Source organism: Pungitius pungitius, chromosome 8, assembly GCF_949316345.1.
Source record: "Pungitius pungitius chromosome 8, fPunPun2.1, whole genome shotgun sequence".
Lineage (NCBI taxonomy): Eukaryota > Metazoa > Chordata > Actinopteri > Perciformes > Gasterosteidae > Pungitius > Pungitius pungitius.
This window is the reverse complement of record NC_084907.1, coordinates 4,110,445-4,131,695: the sequence shown is the minus strand read 5'-3', so window position 1 is coordinate 4,131,695 and position 21,251 is coordinate 4,110,445. Positions and strand designations below refer to the sequence as shown.

General features: G+C 46.3%; 2 protein-coding genes across 3 annotated transcripts in view; one reads left to right on the top strand and one right to left on the bottom strand.

Moving 5' to 3' along the window:
• The window catches only part of LOC119229525 (E3 ubiquitin-protein ligase RNF123), a 49,107-nt gene that overhangs the window by 14,348 nt on the left and 13,508 nt on the right, over positions 1-21,251 (bottom strand). For both annotated transcript variants that reach the window (XM_037489967.2, XM_062563731.1), the window contains exons 31-36: positions 20,535-20,619; positions 18,028-18,167; positions 17,861-17,917; positions 17,636-17,767; positions 17,400-17,475; positions 17,105-17,189 (exon numbers count right to left, since the gene is read on the bottom strand). In XM_037489967.2, the coding sequence (XP_037345864.1) occupies positions 17,105-17,189; positions 17,400-17,475; positions 17,636-17,767; positions 17,861-17,917; positions 18,028-18,167; positions 20,535-20,619 (575 nt within the window). The remainder of the gene's footprint in view (positions 1-17,104; positions 17,190-17,399; positions 17,476-17,635; positions 17,768-17,860; positions 17,918-18,027; positions 18,168-20,534; positions 20,620-21,251) is intronic.
• On the top strand, positions 1,168-7,247 carry amigo3 (adhesion molecule with Ig-like domain 3). Its single transcript, XM_037489968.2, has one exon. The coding sequence runs from the start codon at positions 2,310-2,312 to the stop codon at positions 3,951-3,953; it is 1,644 nt and encodes a 547-aa protein (XP_037345865.2). The 5' UTR covers positions 1,168-2,309; the 3' UTR covers positions 3,954-7,247.

Below are 21,251 nucleotides of genomic sequence, written 5' to 3'. Positions count from 1 at the left end.
CTAAATGGGTCCGAAAAGTTTCCATACGTAAATCCCGAATTGAGATCTCTGCTGTTAACATAATCGCCCGAGGGACTCAAACACGGATGCGGCAGGTGTTTGCCGCCGATAGGTCGCCGCTGTCCATCACGGAAGGGAAAACGCCGCAGGGAAACAACGGTGACCTTCCCACTGAAAAACACACCGTGACCTTTTAGAGACACGTCACGGGGAGGGACACTTCGTCCCGTGTCTCCGCACGCCGCTTCCTCTTCCTCCCGAGAGGGGGTGGGGGGAGGGGGTCTTATGATAGAATCCATTGATAAGCAAAGTGAGTCACTGCGAAAACAAGCTGCAAAATGTCACCGGCTGTGTTGTTTCAGGAGTCCATTGTGCTCCCTCCTCTTTTAATTATAAGCCGACAAAAGGGCAAAAAGTCGGGATTGACGCGGCTCGTCATCACCTCAGAAGGCGAATGAAGGGGGGAAAAATGAGACAAAAAAGACAGCTCTCAACACACACACCCTTTATGACTCAAAGCTGCATTGTCTGTAAAGTCCACCAGGGGGCGACTCCTCTGGTCCCATAGAAGTCAATAAGAAAATGAATACTTCTCTCTTGATTTGTTCCATCAGTAAAAATGAGATTACTTTCTCTATTTAAGACTTCTTCATTCAATACAGCATGATGTTCATTTAGTAAATTATGGTTCATATAGAGTCAACCAGACCATAAAGCAGGGGAGGCTTTAGGGCGGGTCTACACGCTGATTGACAGGTGTCAACCAGAGACGTATACGGCGTCTCCACATCCTCATCAGTCTGTTTGCTGTGATTTCTCAGGTTTCCTCCAGAATCCCCCTCACACTATAGCAGCATTAGCCTCGGGTGGAAAGGAGAGGGGGGGTTAGAAAGAGGGGGAGCAGGAGCGATGAAAACAGCAGTGTGAGAACAGAAATAGACAAAAAAAATAAAGATCTGTAAAAAGAGAAAGAGGAGAAAGGGAGAAAAGGCTTTAATAGAGGAGAGTAGGAGGAGCCGGGAAAGCACCAGAGGAGGCAGACACACACACACACACACACTCTCAGACACAGTGAGTGGTGAGGAGACGGGAAGCAGCTCACAGCTGGACCTCCACCACACACACACACGAATATGTATACACATATGTGTGTGTGTATATATACACACACACACACACATCTGCAGAGGAATAACTCCTTCTTCTTCTTCTGAGCCTCGGAGGAGACAGAAGAGCTCACAGCTGCATGTTTCACAGATTCGTCTTCCGCATAAAAAAAGATAATCTATCATCCACCCACTGCTGAAGAGACAGAAGAAGAAAGAAGAAGAAGAAGAGGAAACGTCTCAGCACGGATCGAGCCGGAGGAGAACGACAAACAGAGCGCCGTTATTGTGTGTGTGTGTGTGTGTGTGCGAGCTTTAAGTGGACGGGATGCCGACTCCTTTTGTAAAAACCTGATCTCACTACTCGGGGCGCGTGCTGTGGGCGGCGGACAGCTGGGCTCCGTGATTCACAAAAACAACACACACACACACACACACAGGAAAACAAAAAGAGAGAGCGCGCATCTTTGTTTGGAGAATACAAAAACAAACAAAAACATCCAGGAGCTCTTGTGTTTTTTTTCCTCTTAGCGAGTTACCCGTGAAGAAAGGACTCAGAGAGCCGAGACGAGTCTTCTGGATCTATCCACCTTCTTCTTCTGTGTCGGAGGTGGAAAAGGTGCAGCCACCACACAGAGGAATGTTTTCTTCTAATGGAATAAAAACCTACGACAAACAATAACTCCTTTTTTTTTTCCTCACCACAGCTGGATGAACTTTGAATGCGCTCCGAGTTCTCGTCCACCCTGCTGAACTCACGTCACGGAGCAGAAGGGCTTTAGCACCCGGACCTCTCAAACTCAGCCGTTTTTTTTTTATTCTTCTTTTTTTGGGTGGGGGTTTATCGTGCAGCCGCCTCGCAACCTTTTCTCCCGCGTCGTCAGCCCTCTCAGCAGGTGACAGACGGTCGCAGGAGGGAGCCTACGAGGCGGAGACAAGGGACTCGGAGCCAGAGCCTCCAACATTTTCACCGGCGTTTTTAAGACTGGATCAAGGTAAAACAATTTAAAAAACACAAAATAAACAATGAGAAGCGAGCGCACACTCTCTCTCGTGTTAGTTTGTCAGGTTTTTGTGGAATGTGAATTTCTCGATGAAACAGAGATGAATCCGACAGTATGAGGGATTTTAAAAAGTCATAAGCCGGGTGACCTCGCAATCCGATCTCTGGCCGCCGATGCCCGCGGGCCTGCCGGCGGCGTCATGTCCTACGTTCCTGGGGGGGGTGGCTTTCCGTGGGGTGCGGCGTTGCCGGCGGCAACGTCGGAGCCGGCGTCGCGTTGGAGGTGGCTCGTCGTCGCCGTCTCGCTAGTTTGTGTCCAGCTCCTGCGGCCGGGCTCCTCCCAGGCCGCCGGCGCCCCCCCGTCCCCGGCCCCCGACGAGGCGGACGGGTGCGTCCGCGCCTCGGACATCCTCAGCTGCACCGCCGCGGGTCTGGACCGCGTGCCGCCGGACATGCCCGTCTCTGCCGTCACCCTGGACCTCAGCCACAACCTGATCGGGCGGTTGGAGGGGGGCGGCTTCGAGGGGCTGGACCGGCTGGAGACGCTGCGGGTGGCGCACAACCGGCTTACCGCCGTCATGCCGGGGGCCTTCCGAAACGCGTCGGGGTCCCTGCTGCGACACCTGGACCTGTCGTCCAATCGCCTCAGCGTGTTGGAGCGGCACTACTTCGAGGACGCGCCCGGGCTGGAGGAGCTGCTGCTGTTCGACAACCGCATCGTCCACGTGGAGAGCCGGGCCCTGGCCGCGCTGGGCGGCCTGCGCAAGGTCTACCTCAGCCACAACCGCCTCACCGACTTCCCCTTCTTCTCCATCCAGGAGCACAGCCACCCTCACCTGTCAATGCTGGACCTGTCCTCCAACCGCTTGTCCAAACTCCCCCTGGAGGACATTACAAACTTACCCGTGTCCATGCAGCGGGGGCTCTTCCTTCACAACAACTCCCTGGTGTGCGAGTGCTCCATGTACGGACTGTTTCGGCACTGGGACCAGAGAGGTTTCGCTTCGGTGACCGACTTCCGGCGGGAGCACACCTGTCTGGTCTTCGGGATACAGAGGGGCACCGTACGCTTCTTCCAGCACGGCCGCTACTTCGACAAATGTGACCTGGCGGCGATGAGTCAGGGGCTGAAGGAGCAGGAGAGCAGCGTCCTGGTGAAGCTGGGAACGCCGCTGCTGCTGCATTGTGTGACCACTTTGGCCGGACGCCACGTGACCTTTCTGTGGGTGTCGCCAAATCAGGAGTACGTGGCGCCGCCGGGGAACAACGGGTCGCTGAAGATGTACGCCAACGGCAGCCTGGAGATCGTGGCGGCCCGCGCGGAGGACTCCGGCGTCTACTGGTGCATGTCGCTGGACAGGCGGCAACAACGCAACGAGACGCGGGAGGTCAACGTGACCGTGCTGGCGCACGAGGACGAGCCTCACGAGCCCTTCAACACCGGGTTCACCACCCTGCTGGGCTGCGTGGTGAGCCTGGTGCTGGTCCTCATGTACCTCTACCTGACGCCGTGCCGCTGCCCCTCGTGCCGCAAGGCCCGGGCCCCGGCCGCCCCGAGCCAGGGCAACGAGGCCGGAACGGGGAGCGCCCAGTCCTCCATCCTGACCCCGACCCCGCCGGCGACGACGGAGGGCCCGGGTCGCAAGGTCAGTACCAACAAGCACGTGGTCTTTCTGGAGCCAATCAAAGAGCAGCAGAATGGCCGACTCAGGGCAGGGATGGGAGGACATTTGGGTCCGGGTTTACTTCTAGAGGCAGAGCAGCACACAAAGCTCCACAGCCAGTCGCAGCAGACGGAGCCCGTCATGTCCATGTTCTCAGACACTCCGGTCAAGTTGCCGTAGCAACGTGGCAAACAAGAGACAGACTGTAACATCACTTCTCACAGCCCATCCTACTTCCCCATCACCAGACTACCTCCCGCTGACCCTAAAAGTAGACCCCAACCCACTGCCCCCATCACCGGACCTCTTCACCACCTCCCACTGCCCCCATCTACAGACCTCTTGACCACCTCCCAATGCCCGTAAAACTAGACCGCCTTCCACTGCCCCCATTGCTGGACCTCTTGACCACCTCCCACTGCCCCCATCACCGGTCCACCTCCCACTGCCCCCATCACCGGTCCACCTCCCACTGCCCCCATCACCAGACCACCTCCCACTGCCCCCATCACCGGTCCACCTCCCACTGCCCCCATCACCGGACCACCTCCCACTGCCCCCATCACCGGACCTCTTGACCACCTCCCACTGCCCCCATCACCGGACCTCTTGATCAACTCCCACTGCCCCCATCGCCAGATTACCTCCCACTGCCCCCATCGCCAGATTACCTCCCACTGCCCCCATCACCGGACCACCTCCCACTGCCCCCCTTCCACTGCCCCCCCCCCCTCACTGGAACACCTCCTACTGCCTTGCACGCCAGAAACAAACGGGTAATCCGTAGTGGCTTTCAAAATGAATCTTTTCTTTGCAGCAGCCTGATGACGTTGAAGAGCTTGAATAGTGTTTTAAATACAAATTGAAATACATATTGTTGTTTGCCCAGGTGTCCCCCTACTAGGCCCTACAGACAGCCATCCACCGATGCACTGTGATGGGAGGGGCTCAGGGTGGCAGGGTAGGGACGAAGATCGGACAGTGGAGGAAAGAAAAGAAAAAAATAAGAAAACATTAAAAAACCGCAAAAAATCAGAAAGATCATGTTCTCGGTGAGGAGCTGCCTCGAGGAATGTTTGAGACTAAATTTTAAAAAAGGACTTTAGGGATGTTTTTCCTGCCACAGCGACCAAGCATGGACCCTTTAAGCACGGCTTGTACCTTTAATAAACATTTGCTGCAGATGCCTTCTTGTGTTGTACGGAGAGAAGATAAAAAAAAAAAAAACGTCTTTTGTAGAGCTTGTTCTTTGTAGTCGGTTGATTAGAGCAGAACCGATGTGCGTAGCGTAGCTCTGTCAGGATGTGAAATGCTTAAGAGTAGACAAGCTAGAGAAGAAAAAGAGGATCTTTTAAGAGAAAAAAAAAATAGAAGCAATTTTAAAAAGGATGAGGTTTGAACTCCCTGCCTGGATCCTTCCTCCTCTGCCTTGGAACTTGGTTGCAGTCATCATCAGTCACGACGAGGGTCGGGAAATCAAAAGGGAATAAATACATAAATTATAAGCATCAGCTGAAATTATTTATGCCGCAGAAGAAGAATGGTTGTTTGTTTAGTTGGAGACGGAGGGGGGGGGGGGGGATTTTTAATGCTCTTTTTATTTTGACTGAAAATAGCCTTTGTGTGAGATGAACACGGGACAATCAGGGCGGACAGGTCTTTTGTTTTTTTAAGGATTTTTCACTGTATTCACTGCATCTGCCCCCCGCCTCTCCTACCTGTCTTTACCCGTGTGTTAATAAACCTCTGTATCTGGACTGTCCAGGTCAACGTACGCCTACTTGTTGTTACTGAGCGACACTCTGTGGCAATGGAGAATGGAGAGAGTGTGTGTGTGTGTGTGTTCCGGCAAGTTTTAACTTTTGAGGTTGAATCTGCCTCTTAAAACGTCCACCAAATTATGTTTAATGTCCCTCCAGGGCTTCATTGTGCTTTTAAGCCGCATATCATTTTGATACCGTCACAGGTAACGATGCTGTTTTCTTTGTATGAGAGAGAGAGTTTGAGCATCAAGTCAGAATAATTCCACGTCAACACTTTGTTTTACTGGCGTCATCCACACAGTCACGTCCCTCACAACCATCACCATCATCATCTTCATCACGCAGCGATATCATCTCCACCGCGAGGAGACGTATTTATGAAGTGTTCCGCCTCGTTTAAAGCGCCGCGTGCAGCAGAGGCAGCTCGATCCCGACCTGGAGGCCGCAGATGTTAAGACTCCAGTAACAAAACAATAGAGTCACGGAGCAGCAACACATTCGCTCTTCAGTCAGACACCCAAAGCCTCTGCATGTCCTCACACGCCAGTGCACCAGGCCGAGCTGCCCGTGTGCACGTGTGCGTGCACGTGCATGTGTGCGTGTTTTAAAGAACTGCGCAGTGTGTGGAATGTGAAACATGGCCGAGAGACCCGAGGAGATGTTTGAAATGTTATTTAATATCAGCTTCTGTAATTGAATAAAAAACCCGGGCAAATAAATAAAGAGAACAAAACGAGAGATGACATCAGCCACGTCTTGATAAACCACCAAATCAGACCTAGCGCTTTATCGCATACAGCGAGGTGCTTATTATTACAAAATGTACAAAAAGACCTTTTTGTTATTTAGCCACAAAACCTCAAACAATTTAAGCACAATTAAATCCACTTTGAAATACCATTCCTGCCTTTTACCTCTTTGTGTCGTGCAGTTGGCTTTGTTACCGCTGTGCAACGTGAAAAACAACTCCATCCTTTACATGCAAGCGTAGAATATTAACACAGTATAGCATGTAGTATAGTGATCGTATGTTAGTATGCACAGGAGGTACAAGGCCCCCCCCACACACACTCACATAATGACTCCTCGGGGTATTTCCTGTGTTTCCTTCACGCCTTTATTCAAATCAACACGATATCACTCAACATCACAAAGGGCCATAAATCTCTGGTGGGAATCAGGGATGCTTCCGCTGATGGAACGGACCGTTAGGACCAGGGACCGGGGGGCTGATGGAGAAGGGGGGGGGGAGAGAATTGGGGACGTGCAGGAGGCACTTTTTAAAGGGTTTAAAAATAGATAATAGATGATTCAGCATGTTTGTAAATGAGCCAGAAACAAATATGCAATATAAGGAGTTTAGCCCCGCAGTTCTAACAACAGGAGCAACAAAATCCTTTAATATGAACCGTCCTACATGCTAAAGAGGCATTTTGTTACATTAGCAACCAGGTTTCCATCTTAATTTACCTTATAATCAGTCAAAAGCCAATAGAAAGAATCTTATAGGTGGACTTCTATCCCTAAACTCTGACACTCGAGTTGTTGGAATTGACCCCTCTTCAGGTTAACTGATGCTCACGAGGCATTAGATCTCAGAATAAGAACGAGGCCTTCAGGCAGTCGGCTGTGCCGAGGTGAGACGACGTGAACTCGGACTGAACTTGTTTTTTTCTATACTTCACACTCGTTTTTGCCCGTGAACGGCTGAGGACAATCGCGACAACACGGCCGTGTTCTGTATGTGAGAACTTGGGGGAGGGGGGAGGGGGGGGGGCTCTCACTGTGAGGCACTTACACTTACTGTGAGGGGAATTGAGGGCGGAGCGTCCATTTAATATTTTAGAGGCCTTCCCTCGTGTTCGGCTTCCGCTTTACAACAAATCAAAATGTGGTCAGAGCGAGAAGACTCCGCAGAGGACTCAAAGTTAACGGAAGGAACGCCGAAACCCACCGAGTGACGTCGTTAAACTACATCCGTCATAAAACTTCGACTCCCACGTGCCTCGGATCGCCTGCATATGCACAGTCACTGACGCCAACTACTTTCATCACGACACACTTGTAATTGACCCACTTGGTGCTCAACCAATCAATGAATACTACATTCTACTCGTTTGTCATCATCATCTTCAAACTCGGCCCGAGTCCAGTTTCCACCAAACATTCTTAATACTTGGGAGCCAAATAATCCCATTTTACTGTTTCTGCTGTCTTCAGAAACAAAAGTATTGATGAAGTGTTTCCTGCCCGGTAGTGACAGCAGATTACTTTTAACACCAAAGCAACAAACGGGTGGATCAGCAGCTTTTCTTAAACGACGCGTCAATAAAACTCATCTGTTCAATGAGAACTCCTTTCCGGGAGGTTTCCGGGGGAGATCCTCTCGATGGATTACAAGCTGTGTTTGTTGATGTATTGCTGGGTTTTCTGAGGGGACGCTTTGCCGATTCTCAGGCGCTTTGCAGTTGATAAAATGTTCTTTTGCGGTTACGTGACGTAACGACGGCGTCCATCAGGGAACCGGTTTAGGGCCACAGCCGCTGTCATTTCACATTAGTTAATGATATGCATAAGATCTGGCTGCCGTCTAACGTATGAATGTAGTGTGTGAGTTTTTTAAACTTGAAAAACAGCACAGGATAGAGACCATGTGTTTCATGACTGTAATACACCCCTCCCCCCCCAACCAAAACAACATCCATTACAAAGGAATCCCCATCTGATATTCTCTCATTCGCTGCTAAAACAAATCACATAATTATTCATGAAAACCTCAGAGTGAATAAAATCTAAATAAAGTCACAGCTACTTCCTTTCTCTCAGGAACAATTTGGTTGTGTGTGTCGTCTGAAGAGAAATCCTTTGCGCTCTAAATATTGTGAAACCAGTAAAAAAAACTTCCTGGTAAAAATATTTTTTTAATGTTGAATAAAAGATGTGAAGACCCAGGATTCAGCAAGTTTTAGTCAGTTAAGTTAAAAATGATTCTATCCATAAGTGCATGTTAAGCTACAGTTGCAATGAGCTCATTAAACATTTATCAAACATTTATTAAACATTTTATCAATGGATTCGTCAAAATACAACAAATCATTCATTTTGCTCAATTCACAACGCTACGAATCGGTTTTGTTTTTATTCAACAAGACTGATCATGTTCGTGCATTTCTCTTGCATCAGCAAAAAGCTCTCTGGCGAAAAAGGTATTTGTTCATTTTCAGCTCAATTACTTCTGTAACTTAACTGAATGAAAAAGTAGTATGTGTAGAAATGTGTGGATGGATGTGGGGAGAACCAGTGAAGCACAGCAAACATCTCTCTGAGCTGCTGGATGTCCTCTTAATTATCCTGGAAACCGGAGGTTAGTTTGTTGGTGTATGAGGACGGGTGAGAAACTCCAGTTAATTTCACTTAAATGAAGATTAAACAAGATAATTAACTCGGGTCAAAAAAAAGGGAAACCTGACCATCAAACCGTGTCCTATCAGGCCTAAATAGCCTCATCAAAATGTTCCATTAGGCCTCAAGTGGTTAAGTTGAGGACAGAAGTATCACATCATCACATCACAAAACCCTCTTTGTCTTTTAAACATTTAAACAAACACGAGCGATAGAAGCACCATCTAATAAATGTTTCATTCCCAGCCGGTTATTTTCGTCGGCAGGCTGCGGGCAGTCAATCAAGGGGACTGTAAACAAATTAATCACATCAGGTCGTATTGATGAGAGTCGATGTGAGCCGTGTTCACTTATTTAGCGTGTTGGCTGCTTCTTTTTTTTTTTCCCATTTGCTCCATCTGTGCATCAGAGCTCTGCGGAGCCGAGCTGCTGCCGTTACTGTGCCAAACTCTCATCAGCGTCTCCTTCTGCGAGAGGAGAAGTCACGGAGATCGCGGGCCAAATCGATTACTTTGATGACGCACATCAAACGCATATTGTGATCGGCTGACTCCACGAACGAGAGAATACGCCTCTTACACTCACCTTTAAATAACGGTCTTTTAGCAAAACTGACTCTTTGTTGTTTTTACACCCGTGCTCAAAAGATGTCACCTTTGACTAATTGTCCTGTTCTTTTCTTCCCATTTTCAGGTTTCCCATTTCGGATTCATTGATGAGACTAAAACTAAATGAGAACTTACATTCCTAATAAAGACAAAAGCATCTCATTGTAACGATGCTTTGCAAAACAGGAAATCTGCAATACAGATGTGTGATGATTCATAAGCGTGCGAGGAACATTTTATTTAAACTCAAATGTATTTTTTGTGAAGGAAGGAACAAAAAATATCTATAAACACAATGATTTATAGATTCTTGCTCGAAAAATAATGGAATCTTTTTTCCATCAAAATGTCATAATTCTGTCATAAATTCCTTGTCTCTCCATTGTTAGAAAGCGTATGAAAAATAAGGAATAGTGAATTTAGTGTATTGCTACAGTATTTCATCTTTAATCTGCAATTACATTTTACTTTGCATAAAATAATAGTCTTTTTCTCCGTCATTTTCTGCCCACAATGTCTCTGCGTTCTGCCCCTCCCCCTTTCACATACTCTTAAATTCATTTACACTCCATCCTCTGTAACCCTCGTGTGTGATCTCTCAGGTCTATCCATCAAAACTCTCCACCCTGATCCCGCACTAAAGCCTGCAGAGCCTCCGCCTCCTTCCTCGCCTCCTTCCTCGCCTCCTCCTCTCCTCCTTCCTCACCTCCTCCTCCCCTCCACCTTCTTTCTGTGGACCCCCCTGACTCCCTACAAGTCTCTCCTTTCTCAATTTCCTCAGAACTTCCTCCTTCGTCGCCGTCTTCCACCCTCCATACAAGCTGCTCTGCCGTTGCCACGGTAACAGAGGACCACGGAGAAAACGGGGGGACTCTGCTCCAGCACAAACAATGACGCGCGCACACACACACACACACACGCGCGAGCACTGTTACGCAAACACTCATCACTGAGTGTGAATACTAAATTGTCTGCATCTTTCAATCATGGAACTCATTTGTTTTTGACTGAAATAATGTATATTTAAGGTGTTCATGTGGGAGTTGATTAATAATAAGAGACCTGCACGTCATTATTATGTTTGAAATATGCATAAACATATATAATCTACATGAAAGCATGTATATAAATACACACCTGCAAAAATAATTGCACTAATTCACTAAAAAGGCTGTTTCTGTTATGCAATATTAAAATATATTTGATTGAATGTTTCCTGTGTTTTTAGAGCAGTTTTTGAGTCATTATTTGAAGATTATGGGGATCATTTTAGCCAGAAATGGCAACATTAGAGATTTCATACAGCCGCATCCGTTCAATAATCAGTTTGAACAGACAGATTTCTGCAGAGAGATACTCACTAACTAATGTAACCAGCGTCAGCTACCAGGAGATGTATGGATGTATGCATCTATACATGTATGTACAACAGACAGATTTTATTTTGCTGTATTATCAAAGTGAACTGGATCAAACTGAAGGAAAAGATGGAGATGACTCATGCACCAGTTTCCTGTCAACTAGTCATCTTCTACTTAACTGCCAGACTGGACAACAGAGGAATTATGATCATTTACATTTGCCAGAAGTATGTATGTGTGTTGTGACGTGACGCACAATCACTTTAAAACTTTGACAAACAGCAGTTCATGTTGTAACGGTAGAAGTCGGAGTGTGAGCAACAACGGCTCGTTTCAGGGTTCCTTCCGCAGACGGATCGCTACCGATTCTTTTCACCGAGGGAAAGAAGATGTGTTTTTCCTGACAGACAGACAACACACACACACACACACACCTTAGAGCATCGATTTAAACACCTACACACTTGCGTGTGCGAGAGTTGGATTGAGTGGTGACGACGGGACGGACGGGGGGGACGAAGACGAAACAAGACGGGCACCTCCGTCTCCAGCCAACGTCTAAGGTCGCCGACACACACTCACGAAGAGCAACACCAGGCTTGCGACGCTTTGAACGATGAACGCTGCTGCGTGTGTTGTTAGTTTTTTTTTTTTTTTTTTTTTTTGGCAGGAAGCACACAAACAAAATGTGATGAATCAGAATGATTGAGGCCCCGGGCGAGTGGTCACGAGTTGTTACTACGCACGGAGAAGCGATCCTCCCGGCTGAGAGGGATAAGCAGCGATCGCTACGCAGCAATAACACTCGCGGCGGGGCAGGAACGCAGCATCCCCAGAGCCCCCCCCCCGCCTCTAGTGGTCCAGAGCTGCTAAGCTAATTAGCCTCTGCCTCAAATCTAATCTGTCCGTGGCCGCGAGCTGCTCCTGATGTCTTTCAGCCCCGAGGTAATGGACAATAATTAGCACCATTGATTTTCTCCACTGTGGAGGGAGGGAGGGAGGGAGGGGGGGAGGGAGGGGGGGAGGGAGGGGGTGGTTAATAGTGCTGGTGTGAGGTGAGGGAGGGTGGTGCAGGGTGGTGGAGGACGAAGCAGTCTGAAAACGGATTCAAAGGAGAGCAAAGAGGAGCTGTGACATCACCGTGACGTTCACAGAGAAGATCCTAAAGACGACGTGTCAACGTGTCAAAGCGTAGTCGCCACAATCGATCGGCCGAACAAAAACAAAAAATAAATCACATTCCCCTCAAATTTTTAAATCAAAAATAAACTTTAGCTCATGACTGAGCCTTTGTGCCACACCTTCGTCGTCTTTGAGCCGCCGCGGACAGGAAGCCAGACGCCGAGCACAGAGATTTATAAATAATACATAACTCACTTTTATCCCTTAAAATCCCATCTTGACTGAACTTTATGTATCTAAACGCATCCAGATGTTTCTGCCTCTGGCTTCGAGTGGCATCCTGTTTGTGTACCTGCATGAAAATGGTGAAACAACAAATTGTGGTTTTTGGGGGTTTAATTCGCAACAATGACAAGAATACATTTAGATACATACGGCCAATTACTGCGTGACGACCGTCTCGCTTTGCTTGCTTCAAATTGAAAACCAGACTGAGGATGCATCCCATAATAGTTGTGAACCCACAGCCACCCGCCGCGCAAATCATACCCCGAGCGCCGCGTCAAACTGTGAAGAACGCCGGCGGGCCACGGGGCGATACCACAGGTGCTTTATTTATAGACCTTTATTTCAGGGACCTAATGACACCACATCAACGCCGCAGATTGTGATTCAAACACAAACGAGCCGCCGCCTCAAGATAACATTTCTTTTGGGGACTTTTTACAGTCTCATGACACTTTGTTAAAGGTAAACGGACTTTAACGGTCTTCATGAACCACACTTCCCCCCCCCCCCCCCCCCTGAATATTGGGCATTATGTCTTCGGCACGTCGACCAGCTCCTTGAGGGCTGAAAGCAACAAGCCGCAACGACAAAAAGAAAAAAAAACCTCCTGCTCGTTTGTAAAATTAAGCATAAAAGGCCCTCAGGGGTCGCGGCGGCTTGGACCGACGTAACAGGGAAGAAAAAAAAAGAAAGAAAGAAAAAAATGGATCACCGGGTCTGATTTATTACACTCAAACGCCCACCGGGGCCCGAAACAGTAAAGCCGGCCGCATTAGGACGTGAAATTAGTTCAACGCGCAGCTGGAGGCCGCTCCAGAGGACCGGAGCTCTTCTGCCCTTCAATTAATCAGAGAGCGGCGGCACGGGGAATGAGTGTGGATTTAGTACGTGGGGTTCATCAAAGGCCCATTGTGGAAAGGGGTGGATATGTGCTCGGAGGAAACGTCTTTACTGATCAAAAGCAACAGCAACTACGGTTTCAGGCGATGAGAAGTAACAAGGGCCGATAAATACGCATAAAAGAAAAGTTCTATTGGGTGAAAACCAAATGAGAGTCATTATCTATTATAATGTAATATATGTGTACACACAGCATATATATTTATACGCCTCCATCATTGTGGGGGTCTGAAAGTACACCACAGTGATGGAGGATGAATGTAATACTTTTCATTTATTCCACAGGAGGAAGGAGAAGCCTTTGTGCAGAATCTGGTCTCGCTTCTCATTTTAAAGTTAAATGATTTTGTGATTTATAAACCCATCATAAATAAATCACCAGCTACGCTGAAAAAAAAAGAATGTTAACTGGAAACCAGAAGGGGGCGGGGCTTAGCAGCTTGACGCCGCTCAAGGACAGTTTGAGAAGTGCCTCAAATTTGTACTTCACTAAATACCTTGAGTACTCAGTTAATTTCTACCATTGACCGCGTGTGAGCATAATAATATGTACTCATTAAAGTATAAAAGGACATTGTGGATACCATCATAGGCGGGTGGGCCTACTGGGAGCAGCAGAGACACAGAGGAGAGTCCTTGATGGAACACAGGAGGCACTCGATGGTCTCTGAGCTCCTGAGCTCTATCACATGACGCCTCGGGGCTCTCATCACTCGACTTCCATCTCCCGCCGTCAGAGTGTAATGAAACACACTGAACGACACGTCGGGTCTATACACGACCATTTCAACAAAAAAATAACCTTCCTTCATGGCAGCAAATTAATAAACGCTACGTTTCATTCTGTATAATGTAGACAGAAGAAGTGTGTGTGTGTTCATGGGACTAATTAGCCATCAGACTGACAGAACCTCTCTAAATACTGACCGGGTGTCTCACATGCAGCCTGCGTTTAAAACTCACAACAACACTTCTGACAGATTCACAGCGCAGTATAAAAAAAAACTCTGCAGAACACTTCATGAGTCAGGACCAATTATAAGACACCATATCAAATTTAAAGTGGAACAATGGTCATTATAAAAAAGCATTACGTGTGTACACACACACACACACACACACACACACACACACACACACACACACACACACACACACACCTCTCGAGTCGCTTTTTTTCTCTCTTTTTTTACAGGCTGATTTGTAATAAAGCTGCAGCTCAAAATAAATCTGTTGAGAAAACAAATGCTGTGAACTGGCTTCCTGTCACAGCTGCTCAGTCTGTCTCGTCTTTGGAATTGTTGACAGCGGCTGAACGTTTGTGTTCCTTTTTATGTTTTTTTACAAGCAGGAAACTGACAGCACAAAGCTCACTTTATGCGGGAAACTGTGGTTCAGAATGTTTAGAATGATGCAAACGTAGTAGACAGAGCATTTGGCTTCTGATGAAAACTGATGCAAGAGAACCGAACAGAAGGTAAGATAAAATAATATGAGATCAGATACGAGAAGGTGAGATATGGTCCATTGCTGCTCTTATGTTATGTGGACCAGGCTCACCAGTCTCCAGCTGTTTGTTTCCCCGAGTGAAGCATCTGCCTCTTTAGCGGCTAAATGCTGAGCTTCGCTCCCCGGAGAAGACGACTGTGTGGTTTGATCCATCAGCTTGAAGCTGGATTCGCTGAACTCCTCTTCCACTGACAGCATCGTTTGATTTTTTTCTTCTTTTTTTTTTTTTTTTTTTAAACGAGACGATTGAGGAATAAATGTAACTTCACAAAGAACACTCACAGTGAAGTTTAACCTGAGCACTGGTCACATGGGGGTCCGGATGTCATTTTACACATCTGAGCCCATGATAGCTACTCACTGTGACACTGAACCAGAGCAGCCAAGTGTACGGAGCTCCGTAAAAAAAAAAATCAGCTCACTTTATACCTATTAATCGTACAGACTTATTAGCACTTGAGCGGGTGAGGTAACCTAGCAACGACCTATCCAAGTTACGCTCTCCGGAGCCTCCAGCTCACTTTCTCTCATCAACAGAGCGTAAGGAGTGAAAGTGAAGAGAAGGGGGGTCGGATCGAACCATCTCAGACACCCAGTGGCTCATTAGTATGTGACTCACTCTGTGACGTCACTCAGGCAAAGATAAGAGGCAGCAGCGCAATCTGTTGATCCACGGCACGTATCCACCGATTGGAGGGGGAGGGGGGGGGGGGTCAATACGTATCGTCCAGGGAATGCGCTGGAATACTAAAACATGCGGGTAAGCGGAGCTCAATGTGAATGAAACGGCCTTAAAATAACAATTCCCAATTTCTCCCTGAAGGCTGAAGGGAAGCGAACATCTGGATCCCAAGTTGGGTCCAGTTAATGTTTCTATAAAAAGGCAGGCTTTCAGAGTAAGAGCAGTCAAGACATTTTCCCTTCCTGTGTCTGTTTACAGAAATGTACAGTTCATCTTATGGTCACTATAGAAAACATCCACCAATAACAATATATGGACAAATAGTCTAACATTTAAACCACAATGCAGCACTACACTCGGTCCAAATGTGTTCTATTCATTTTGAATCAGAGTATGTTTTATCCTTTTTTAAATTATTTGCATGTGTAATAGTGCCGATAACTAATACAAGACGTATTTTTTAACCTGTTTGTTTTAAATTCTGGCTATAATCAATGTGTTACCTTATAATAAGCTCTATTCTGGTGCGATTCTCACATGGAGACAGGGAGTCCCGCAGATGTCGAGGACTTCACAGTCTGAGAGACAAAAGAGAATCAACCACAGGATCTGATTCCTGTCAGTCGGCCCCAGCCGGAGCTTTTATGCTCCTTTAATTACATTTCCTCCTACACCACCCTGTGCTACGCCCCAGTGTGGCCCTCGTTATGTGAATGTGTGTGTGTGTGTGTGTGTGTGTGTGTGTGTGGTGGGGGGGGGGATAAATAGATCAATTTCAGTCAATGCAAGGTTATATAAAAAAAAAAGTTAACTTCTATGTGGATGTGCTTTTGTGTCCAGTATTGAGAGAGAAGTCCAATAAAATGAATAAATAAGTGTCTGATGACCACGGGCTGGAGGCTCCGCCTCCCCGACAAACACCATGCAACAAAGTGGACTTCTCCCCGCGGAGCATCATGTGACATCAGAGTAATTGAGCGGTAATGAGTTTGGTTTCATGTCACTGGAGCAACGGCCCCTTAATTAAAGCTCAATCAAACGCTGATGAAAAGCCGGCTCACTCAGATATCCGTTTCTCTAATTAGTGTCTCCTCATCAAGTGACCGACATCTCTGCCACAAACACCGAATACCCTGGGATGTAGGGGAATTATTATGCAATATATATACGTGGCATTACAAGAAAGATTAAGCAGCTTATTCTCGTCTGTGCACATTTGTGATTTCTGTGCGTCCGATAATACTTATAATCATTAAGAGGTATTTCTAAAGAACACCACCAGGATGCTTGTACATATTCTGCAGCCGGATAAAAGGACTTCACTACACTACAAATGCACTTATGTCCTATGTCCAGAATCAATGCGGATCAGGCCGAGAAGCAAATATGAAAACCGATAAAACCGTATCACTTTCCAGCTCACTGCTAGTGCGATGTCTTCAAACAAACACTTCAGGTTAGTGAGAACAGAAGCAGTTTAAAAAAAAGGTGGAACATTTGGGCAACCCAATAATTGACTGATTTCACAGAGTCGTCTTCCTTCGTCTTTTTCCTTCGAGTCAAAATGCTGCAACAAACCAAGAAATCGAACGTCTAATGTGAAACGTCCTTACGGAGGAAACCAGGTGAACCCCGCTCAGGTGCATTGTGGGTAACCAAAACTCTGCAGCTGGAATAGGAGACGGCGTGTGCTTACCCCTGTCGGTCTCCGTCCACCAGGATTCGGACCAGGATGCCGGTGACGGCCACAAGGATCGGGTAGTGGTCCACGCTCTCCAGACCTGCAGCACACAACCACCGGACCCGTCTCAATCCGGTCTCTGCAGGTGGCTTTCACACTTTTTTTTTTCTATGGCAAAACTAATTTACGAGCCCCACAGCGGCCCACAAACGTTACGTAACTAATTAACCATTAATAACCTTTTCTCTATTATCATGGATGCATTTGGATTGAAGTGTGTGTGTGTGTGTGTGTGTGTGTGTGTGTGTACCTGGCAGTCTCAGGTTGACCACCCGATCAAACAGGTTCTTCTCTGCCGTCACTCTGTTCAACACCTGGTTCAACAACTGCAGAGGAGCAGAAAGACACGTTTTACAGGATTTACTTTTGGCACTTTTGACCCAAAGCTCGTCTTGAGAGCAACGTCTCTACTTCACAGGATGAGAAGAAACAGAAACATATGCATAGTATACAAGTGTGTTGTGTGTGAATCCAGGTGTGCAGCACCTGGGCGAGCCGTCTGAGGAGGAGCTCCGCGGACGGGCGGGTCCAGTCCAGGAAGATCTCTGGAACCAGAGTGACGGTCATCTCCAGAACCCGCAGCAGACTGACTGACAGGTCGAAGCAGGTCGCGCACACCTGGAACAGGTGCACGGTTTACAGGTAGTATTTTTATTTATTTATTCATTTTTAAACGAGTGGAGTCACGGGGGAAGTCGGCCTTTTTCTCACCTTCAGCTGACGGGTGTCCACAAAGTTCCTCTCTGGACGCTCTGCCGCCTGCTGGATCTGAGACGGGAGAGCGGTGAAGGGGGAGGAGTTTAAAAATACATTGTAGAAATATATATATATATATATATATACACACACACACACACACACACTTTTGTCGCCCTCACCTCCTGGATCATGCCGATGAACTCGGAGAAGGCCCAGTTGAGCTGGTTGAGGACGCTGTTGAGGAACGAGGCGGCCATGTCCTTGTCCACGCTCAGCAGCTCCGCCATGTGACCCTGCAGCAGCAGCGACGGGCACGGCTCTGGACCAATCCGAAGAAGCGAAGGGTCAACAGAGTCGACTGGGAGCAAAACAGTCTATCACGATAAGGGGGTGTGGGGGGGGGAAGCTGCTGGATCGTGTCGGGGATTCAGAGTATCGTCCTTCAAACTAAAGGGACAACAGGGGTCGACTCGAGAGGAAGGGGATTAAAGGGAACATGGGGGGGGGGGGGGGGCAGCAGCGATGTGAGGAAGACGAGGAAAATCTTCTCTGGTGTTCATTAAATTTAATACCCTGTTCTCGCTTTGTTTTTTTGTTTTTTTTTCCCGCTGTTGCATCCCAAAAGGATCAGGAATCTGCTCACGTGAGGCGTGAAGGACTTTAAGGGGAATTGTCCCGAACCAGAGGTCGCGCTCACACGCAGAGGTCACGCTCTCTCTTGCCGTAATCTCTCTCAATATTCTGCTAAATAAGTACTTTTTTTTTGATCGGCAAATCTGTATCTGACAGCTGGAGTGAAAAGTTTGAAGAGTTCAAATGAAAAATACATGACGACTGTTTACATATTCATTGAGCTGACTGCATAGAAAGTATTAATAGTCTTTATTCACTTTTTAAGCTATAAAATACTTTAATGAGTATCTTTATGTTGCTGTGCTTTTACTTTTATCTAGAGCGAGAAGAAAGTTAGACATTTTTACATAAAAATCCATCCTGGACAATACTATATAAATATTATATAAAATAATTATTTTAATTGGGATAAAATAAAATAAAAATTATTTTAAAAGATTCGTGAAATATACAGTTTGTGCTTCTTGAGCCTCGCAGAGAAGGTTCTTACCATTAAAAATATTATAGAATACATATCATAGATGTGCTGTCTGGTTTAACATATCGCTATTCAAACAGCGACACTCAGTATTAGGTTTATTATTATTATTATTATTATTATTATTATTATTATTATTATATCTAAAAGGCCAAAAAGGAAATCACCTGAATTCAAAAGAGTCACTAGTTCTGTACAGATCTTTGTAAAATAATGAACATGGCCTTGATGGAGGATCCAGCAGCAGATTCGGTGAAACATCTTCAGTTCACGACTCTCCCAGACGAACTCATTGTGAATTTAAATTAAATTTAAAAGTATGCGTGTGAAAAAAACAGAACATCAATGCACTTTGTTGATAATGAGATGTTACATACCATCTACAATCCAAAATCACATTCCCCATCTCATTCTACCACAGCTACAGTCTACTGATCAAACGCAGCAGCTTAATAGGAGACGAAAAGCGCTTCAACCTCCACAAGAACACCGAGCCAGCAGAGTGGGGTTAAAGCCGCGAGAGCAGGATCACAAACACAACTTACTTTGGAAACTAGCAACAGACAGATCCCCTGAAAGGCATGCAAATGAGAGGGCACACGGAGGAAAGTCAATTATCATGCAGGAGAGAGAGCAGAACATCCGTTAAGTGGGAACAGAAAGCGAAGAGGACGATGACACGGGCAAGTCACGTGACTTTGCCACATGAGGCCAAAACAGGCAAAATAAAAAGGGCAGTGCAACACAAAATGAAGCCGTAAAACAGGACCAGAGATTGAAACCATGAACTCGTGTTTACTGTCATCTTCTCATAGACTTCTATGGGACCAGAACATTAACTCTGTCTGGTCTGGACTTCAAACAAGACATTATAAATGAGGGAGCCACTAAATGAAATGGGACCCGGGACGAGTCCCTGAGGAACTCCTGACCTCACTGGTTTGTCTTATGAGATAAAAGAAGAGTTCAACATTTAGCTAAATCCTCTTCTCTCTCTGACATTCTGATGTTTAGATTTAAACCTCTTGTGTGAGTAGGTTTAGTATTAAGAGGCGTCTCCAAAGCTAACAGATTTACATTGTGTATCACGTTTGATTCATCAATGCAAAAACACAGAACTAGTGAATCGGTGTTATTTGTCTGAAGAACAAACAGAAGGAAATAGAGTGGTCTTTTTTCCTAAAATTAGAAGTTGGTCTCTCGTCCATTAAAGTCACATTTATAAACCTTCACACGTGCGCCGACACACACACAAAAATATACGCAGATGATTAAAGCCGTAAATCAAACTGAGATGCTGTAAGAAAACAGCTGTTGGCGGTCGTGGCCTCAATTTATTTATGGAAATTCCTAAAAAAAAAGAAGCAGATATCTGACTTGAACCAACAACGCGAACTCAGAAGACAAAACAAAGCATAAAGGAGGGGAGGGAGAAAGTTAGAAAAGACACACCGAGTTCAAAACCAGTGACTCATTCCTTTAAACTCACTCAGCTGGGTGAGTGAGTGAGTGAGTGAGTGAGTGAGTGAGTGAGTGAGTGAGTGAGTGAGTGAGTGAGTGAGTGAGTGAACCTACTCTGCAGACTGGGCAGGTTGGCGTCCTCAGGTTTGGTCTTTAGCAGGTGAGGCAGACGAGTGTATCTGTAACCGAAACCACAACCCTAAAAAGCACACAAGACAGAGAGAGACAGCCGTCAGGGTGTGATCACATACAAATACACACACACACACAACACAAACATCACACTTTAAAGCCATTAAATCCGTAATACAACATAACCTTTCATCAGTTCCTTATTTATAACTGATCTGTAAAATAGAAAATAGAAGTGAAGTACTATTATCTCATAAACGTAAAAGTAGTGTAGTACTTTAAGCATATTTTTTCTCCTTTACCGTCATTGAATATTGCTTGCGTTAAATGTCTGTCTTCTTGCTGCTTTTTGCTAAAGTACAACAAATTGTTGGTTTATTAATAAAGCGTAACAGAGACGGCGTTCGCTAACTCCTGTTTCTCATTTGCAGTATAAGCGGATAAACCTCTGCGTTCGACTGGGATGGAGAGAGTTGGAGAGACGTGAAGCATCTCAGAGCAGCAGAGGATTATTTATGCAGCGTTAAAAAAAACGAAAGAAAAAGCCCATCGGCATTCAGCCCGAGAGCTGCTGTGTGAAAACCTGATTTCTATAAATTACAGAGGATCCGTGTACTGGTTCTGTTCACACGGATACTGGCACTGAAAAGGTGCAGCTTTCATATTGTAGATTTTTAAAAAAAAATTTTTTATTTATGT